The sequence below is a fragment of the Peromyscus californicus genome, unplaced genomic scaffold, assembly GCF_007827085.1.
Source record: "Peromyscus californicus insignis strain IS unplaced genomic scaffold, ASM782708v3 Scaffold_5__1_contigs__length_169319896, whole genome shotgun sequence".
NCBI lineage: Eukaryota > Metazoa > Chordata > Mammalia > Rodentia > Cricetidae > Peromyscus > Peromyscus californicus.
This window is the reverse complement of record NW_026294573.1, coordinates 10,905,198-10,913,018: the sequence shown is the minus strand read 5'-3', so window position 1 is coordinate 10,913,018 and position 7,821 is coordinate 10,905,198. Positions and strand designations below refer to the sequence as shown.

Below are 7,821 nucleotides of genomic sequence, written 5' to 3'. Positions count from 1 at the left end.
TAAGATTAATTCCAGGGTTTTCCTCCACATTGAACTAACTGCAAAGAACAGTAAGGAGTAACTAAAGAAAAAGTAATGAAACAGGTTCTAAACACACACCAAAGTTCACCACGAAGCACAGTGAGAATGCCATCAAGTTACAGATCTGATTAATGTCAGGATTAAGTTTAGTGGCACAGGAAGAAAGTCCCCAGGACGCCTAATTTTTGGACTCCACAAGTCGTAGTTTATCTAGGAAGGCTGGTAACATGAATTCTGCTTACAAACAAAATGTACATAAGTATAGAAACCAGTCAAATAATGGAGTGGAAACAAAATGTTAAGCCTTAGCCCAAAGAAATCTCAATACACAGTTAAAACACTTGGGGGGAAGGCTGGAATTTTCTAGACTCTTGTCATCTGACCCAGAATCAAAGTATTTAATGACCTAAAGCAGCAAGTAAATCTCCGTCAATAAACAGAAAAATGTAGTCAACAAGTAGCCCACCAGCCATCCTTGGGTGAGCCCATTTCACTTTCCCGTGAAACACAAAGAATAAGAAATTGAAAAGTCACAATGAGCTCATCAAATATTGCTTGAAAGTTTTCCAAAACCACGTTTATGCTTTTATTTATAGCCTCACTCCCACAACATACTTTGCAATGTTCTGGGAAAAGAACGGGCTTGTGAGGATTACAAAAATTTACTAAGATCTAAGAGAAGAGCAAAAAAACTAAAAACTAAACCCCCCCCAAAAAAAACCAATGTTCTTGTTTTAATAAAAACGACTGTATCGTGTCTTGGCCTGTTTTCAAACTAGGCTCAGTAAGAGATTCCCAAATTCGCGTTAAAGTTTTTCGTAAAAATATTCCAGCGACGTATCTGCATGCCAGCTGGAAATATGATATAGCTATCCAAACTATTTTCCTACCCACAAATTATCCTCTCCCTTTTATAAGTGTGACTACATTCTACCTTCTGTTCAAAACATCGTTTATCACAGAACTGTAAAAATTGAGGGCACAGCAAGCCTCCTTAACTTCCACAAAGCCCAACATATCCTGTGCGGCAGCCCACCGCCCTCGGCCCCCGGTGCACCCCATCTTTGTCTCTCCCAGGTCCGGCTCTCCCTTCCCGTCTCCCTCCTCTGCCGGGTCCTGGGCTGTCAGCGGAGCCGGAAGGCGCGGGCGGCCCTCCCTCGCGGCGCGGCCGGCCCGATTCCGGGAGCAGGGCCGGGCCCGCACTTGGCGGCCGCACGCGCACTTCCCGCCGCGCGGGCGCTCCGGCGCAAGTTCCCAAACAGCCCTAGCGCGCCGAGATCGCCGTGATTCAGCAGCGGGCCGGGCGGGGACCGCGGGCCGAGCCCGGAAAAGGTCACGGCGACGCCAGGGGCGACGCCCGGCCTTCAATCCGTACGCCCGCGCGGGTGCGGCCCGGGCCCAGCGGCGGCGGCGATTCCTACCTCTGCGGCTCTTCGGAGAGCTCCGCTTGCTCCGGGCGCTGGCTCGCTCTTCCTCAATCGCAGCTGCTATCTCGGGGTTGTCTTCCCCATTGTACCAGACCAGGAGCTCCTCGCCAGGCGCGATTGGCTACAGAAGAGACGAGACAAGGTGTGAACCTATCAGAGAGGCGGTTGTTGACGGGGGCGGCGCAGCACGGCGACGGGCAGCAGCGGCTCGCCGACCGCAAACAGCTGTCGGGAGGGCGCCGCCGCCGCCGTGGGCGCGCACGGAGAGGAGGCGCGGCCAGGGAGCGCGCAGGGAGGAGGCGGGCCCTGGGGCGCGCGCCCGGACAGGAGGAGGAGCCGCGGCCTCCGCTAGCAGAAAACTCATTGCCTGGCAGGGCCAAGGCAGGACACTCAGGGCAAGCAGGAGGACCTGGCAGCTTGTCACGGAGGATCGCAGGAGTGCGTGTACCGCCTGATCTGGGGCTAGTGCTCAGCCTCCATCACCAGATTCTTACAGCTAGCTCCAAACCTCATGCCACCCACCAAAGAGAGAAAATAAACCATTTTGCCCATGAAATTCGAGTGGATGAGAAATTTAAAGGGCCATTAAGAAGCAAATGGCATGGGAAGGAGTTAGCAGCATAGTTTCTAATTCCAAGCACAAGTTAAGCAGAAACGCTCTGCACCTTTTTTTTTTTTTTTTTTTTTTTTCTGAGACAGGGTTTCTCTGTGTAGCTTTGCACCTTTCCTGGAACTCACTTGGTAGCCCAGGCTGGCTTCGAACTCACAGAGATCCGCCTGGCTCTGCCTCCCGAGTGCTGGGATTAAAGGCGTGCGCCACTACCGCCCGGCACGCTCTGCACCTTTATCCATGCACGCACCCACTATTTATAATTACAGAAGGGCTTAGCTCAGGCAGAGCCTGACCTAGCCTCCTCAAAGCAATCACCAACCAGCTCAGGCCTGTGAAAACATATCAAGAGTATACATCACAATTTCTAGTTACAGAAATGCCTAAGAATACCTCCCAGGCATTATGCTCTAAAAACATTAAATTTTTCAGTCGCTCCTGACACCACCATACAACTACACCTGAAACATCCTGAAGAAACATTTGGAGTAGAAAAGTGAGTCCTAAACAGAATTGGGGAGGTGGCTTATAGCTTCATTCACTCTTGGGGATGTATCTGTTCAGAAAGTTCTAGTAAAAGCCCATCTAAACCCACATGCTGACATAGATGATCAAAGGAAGACAAATAAATGGGAATGTTCTTACTTAAAGTAGAACCAGTGGGAATGAGGGAATTATAATAATCTATATCACAATCATCAACACAGATTGATCCAGACAAGACTCCCCAGTGGACATAAGGGTAATAGGTCAAAGTCTGAGAAGTACCAGAACATTTGCCTCCGGTCAAAATTCTCGCCCCACAAACAGTTCAATCACAAAGGGAGGAACTGTCTTTATAATGAGTCAGATGGACAGCACCTGTCTCCTGAGACCATGCACAGACAACAGATCACTTCTGGGATGTCCAGAAGGCCTAAGTGAGATCTAATCAGAAGCCTAAATTGCTTCTCCTCAGCACTAAAATGTTATCAAAGACCAAAGTACTGCCCAAATGTGATGGCTACTCTTGGTTGTCAACTTGACTATCTAGAATGAACTACAATCCAGATATGGAGGGCACACTTTTAATCTGGATCTTGAGGCAGGAAGATAACATGCCTTTGATCTGGATCTTGAGGCTAGAAGACACAAGCTTTTGCTTTTGATCAGGATCTTGAGGCAGGATGACACACTCCTTTAATCCAGATCTTGAGGTGGGAAGACACATCTCTAATCTGAGCCACACCTTCTGCCTGCTTGCCCTTGTCAGCCCATCCATTCCTTCACTGCATTAGAGCCTACTTTGGGACTCCAGCACAGACAGAAGATCAGCTGAGACATCGAGCCTTGTGGACTGAGCAACTACTAGATTCTTGGGCTTTCCATTCACAGCTAGCCATTGTTAGACTGCAGCCTGTAAGTCATTCCAATAAATTCAGAAATAGATAGACAGACAGACAGACAGATTGATTCTTTCCCTAAGTTCTATGACTCTAGAGAACCCTGACTAATACACCAAGCCTAGGAGAGAAATGAGAGCCAGAATTCTTTTCCCACAAGGACATGACTGCAACAACAGATACAACCTCGGCTGAGTGGACAGACCGGCTAGTACAACACTTACTGCCCAGATGCTGGCTTCCTGATGCGCCAGTGTACTGTGGCTATGTAAGAGTTTGGTCCTGTGGTTTTTGTTTGTTGTTTGTTTGGCTTTTTTGAGACAGGGTCTCACTATGTAGCATGGGCTGGCTTGGAACTCTCTGGGTAGACCAGGCTGGCTTTGAACTCAGAGATCCACCTGCCTCTACCTCCCAAGCACTGGCATTAAAGGTGTGTGTACCACTCAGCCCCGTTTTTGTGTTAAAGAGGAAATTCCATCAGTGATGTCAGTTTAAAAATAAAATGGTCCCTTACTTCCACAAGCTTCTAGTTTAGATAGCATGATTTTGCTTCACTATCTATACAGAATTCCCACTATTTTAAATACTCAAGTTGTATAAAATAAAAGAACCAGCCTGTTTACTTTGTTCCTCCAAAAGTAGCTAAAATCTGCCACTTTATTATTTTTGAACCATATCTCAATATCTCATATCCTTTCTTGCATCAGGTAAACTTAACCAAAAACCCTAATTTAACAATCTATTAATGAGCTAAAAAAAAAAAAAAAAAAAAAAAAAAAACAGCATCACAAATACCTTTTGGCACTCTGATAAGCTAATCTGTTTTGTTTGCTTTTCAAAATTAAACTGTTTGTAGAGCATGTAAATTTTAGTTCATTTCTCTTTTATGCCATACACTTATGAAATGGTATTAAACACTATTCGAAATGATTAGGATTCTAGAAAATAGAAAATAAAAGCAAATTTTTAAAGTAAAGGGGAAAGACTGATGACAAACGGATGCTCACCATGCATGATCTTCAGTTAAGAGCATCATCAGAACACAGGCTAGAAGCCACCATGAGACACTCAGGCCTCTAAGAACAAGAGTGCCTGGTCTAGCTCCTGTTTCCCTTTTCACTGCTCTGCGGGCACCAGCAGAACTAGTTGTACTTCACGATGACATGAGTTAGACATCTGCACAGGGCTAGGGCTGAAACTGTGCCCTGTGTTTGACCCCCAACACCAACAGATGGAGAGGGTGGGAATCGTACAAACTCCTTATACGGAAGGGCACTCATGTCTGTTCAAGTTATTCTTTACTGCAGTACACAAGAATCTGTGTACTGCAAATCAAATAAAAAAATAACTTAAACATTGATAGACATGAATTATTGAAGGGAAGCCTGGTTTGTTCCGTACTGAACGGCTTTCAACACTGTCAGTGACTGAGATATTACTATACTATGGAGATACATACTAACAGACACTCTCTTACAAAAGAGAAAAATAATATTTTTAATTTTTTTCTGTACTCCTTAGCATTTTCAAGATTTCTTACAACAAATTCCCATGCAATTCATTTACAAAGCCTGCCTAGGGGTTGGGGATTTAGCTCAGTGGCAGAGCACTTGCCTAGCAAGCACAAGGCCCTGGGTTCGGTCCTCAGCTGGGGGGCGGGGGGGGGGGGGGGGGGGGGGGGGGGGGGGGGGGGGGGGGGGGGGGGGGGGGGGAGCCTGCCTCAGAGAATGCTGAATCCTGGAGAAAACAGGTGATCGATCTTGAGGGACCCAAAAGGCCGCAAGTATACCTGAACAACTACCAGAGGTCAGGACTGTAGGTATGCAGAGATCAGAACTTATGCCCTGCCAGTGTACTCATTAATTCACACTTGGAGTAGGTATTAATCCTCTACACTGATCCACTACATATTGGCTCGTCTACTGTTTACAGCAACTGTATGAATTAGTTTTACAGGTTAAACATCTACTCCCAATACAAAAATCTGAAACCCGAAATGCTCCAAAATTTAAAACTGTTGAGTGGTGACTTGACCACCACAATCAAAAGCAGGATCAATAAATAGTGCCCCTGTCTGTCTGTCTGCTTGTCTCAGATGTATCTGAGACATAAGTGGATTCTGTATTTAGATGTGTAGATCCCCAAGAACTAAGTGTATGTAGATGTTCAAAATACAAAACACTGGAACCAAACAGTTCAACTAAGGAACACTCGACCTATACAGTTACCTCCATCCTGTCTCCCCACACAGCTGCAAAATACGAAACACTCTGGAACCAAACAGTCCAACTAAGGAACACTCGACCTATACAGTTACCTCCATCCTGTCTCCCCACACAGCGGCAAAATACAAAACACTCTGGAACTAAACAGTCCAACTAAGGAACACTCGACCTCTACAGTTACCTCCATCCTGTCCCCCCCACACAGCTGCAAAATACAAAACACTCTGGAACTAAACAGTCCAACTAAGGAACACCCGACCTATACAGTTACCTCCATCCTGTCCCCCCACACAGCTGCCCCATCTTTACTTGACACTGCCTGTCTCACAGCCACTGTCTCCCCAAGATTCCACCCTGCCAACAGAACCAGATGTGTCTCCTGCTTGAGATGTATTTGAGAAACAGAATGAATCCTAAGTGGCATTTGGAACCAAGCAGCAGGGCTACTAGAACAGCCTGTGACTACAATCCAGCAGAAAGAAATGAAAAACAAAGTTTTGGACAGCCTAAGTATGAAAATGGAAAAAAAAAAAAAAAAAAAAAAAAAAAAAAACCCAGAAACCTCCAAATCCTGCAGGACCCGGAAGCTAGGATTAGCTATAAACAAGTCACATGCAGTCCAGTTATGTGGCAATGCCAGGAAAATACAATGGAGGAAAATTTAACAGTCACATGCTACCACACCTAACTCAGGACACTGCCTGAAATGCTCAATAGTTTTCAACTCTGTAAAGATTTAAAAAAAGAAAAAAAGAAAAAAAAAAAAAACTTTATAGACTTGTCCACCAGTCTGTGACATATAATGGAACCAAATGAATGAAGAGCTATTTGTTTGTTACAGCAATTTGGACAGAGGTATTTTTCCAAAAGAAGCAACCACCATCTTTCTTTCCAACCCCAAGATTCCATTCTAGAACATTCCATGCATGGAATGTAGCTCTGTCTGCTACAGAAACATGACCTGTGAAAGCAAGAGAGGGAGAGAGAATTCTACTCACCACCCCAACATGCTACCATGAAAAGCATCCTAGCAGTAAGACCCTGAGTACAGTGAGTGCCTCATCAACAGCTCTGAGCATGGCTGTCTTCTTAATCTCCGCAACTAATGTCCCCAAGATGTATTTGGCAGGAGGAAGAAATATATCCCAAATTCTATCCTGAATACAAGCGAAGGAAAGGGAAAGCTAATCCAAAGCTTCATGCACACTGAACACTATGAGTGTGCTTTCTGTTAACACGCACCACCAGGGTACTGATAGCTACTCACAGTGGGATAAACCTGCCAGACAGTTCCAGTGCATCTGTGCCAGCGGAGGGGAGCAGCTGCCATAGATAATCAACAGTGTCAAGAAGGACGCAGTCTGTAATTACTCAACACAATCTTCCTGCTCTAGCCCCCTGACACATGCAAGGCCTCAGCAACCATGTAGTTAACACCGAGCCTTGGGTGCATGGATGAACCACTTCAGACACAATCCATTCCAGGTCTGTAAAGCTGTTCTTGTCAGTCACAACTAGACTGCAGTTAGAGAATGCACACAGAGTAGCCAGGAACAGACTAACAGCAACACTGTTACCTTTAAGGTTTTATAATAAATGGCTCTGTTGATTTCCAGTGGAAATAAATTCTGCTCTTCACCTGAGCAGGCCCAGTTCACATAGCGCAACCAGTTGCCCTTCTCCGGATCAGTGGCATCAATGCACATCCACCCCAGATTTGGGTAGTACACCTGTGGACGGAGAAGAAGTAGCTTGTATTAGGACAGGGATGCCTAAAAATAGTTTCATCTTCAACTTTCCAAACAGCTGTCTTCACTATACACAAGCACTCTACATACAGCATTTCAGAGAAGCAAGATAAAGAAACAATACAGAAAAATACAGGCAGGAAACAGAAGCTGTAAAATCGTATTCATTCTTTAGGCTTGTTTTCTCCCCCAAATATAAGAAATTGAAGTTCATATGCTTGATCTACAAATGTTTCCTGTACATGAAAACAGGTTACAACTACATGCTCTCAAATGTGACTTAGCAAAATGCCCTTCTAAGTATTTTGCCAGTCCAGTCCAGGCCTGTACTGCTTGGCTGCACAGTTCCGAAGTCTTCTTTCTAGCATGATTTATGGGACTTCACAAATAAGCACACGTTGTGAATCA

The 7,821-nt window shown here is 45.4% G+C and overlaps 1 protein-coding gene across 4 annotated transcripts in view; it reads right to left on the bottom strand.

The window, feature by feature from the left end:
• The window catches only part of Prdm2 (PR/SET domain 2), a 112,532-nt gene that overhangs the window by 56,465 nt on the left and 48,246 nt on the right, over positions 1-7,821 (bottom strand). For all 4 annotated transcript variants that reach the window (XM_052718892.1, XM_052718895.1, XM_052718893.1 and 1 more), the window contains 2 exons: positions 7,243-7,395; positions 1,443-1,569 (listed from right to left, as the gene is read on the bottom strand). In XM_052718892.1, the coding sequence (XP_052574852.1) occupies positions 1,443-1,569; positions 7,243-7,395 (280 nt within the window). The remainder of the gene's footprint in view (positions 1-1,442; positions 1,570-7,242; positions 7,396-7,821) is intronic.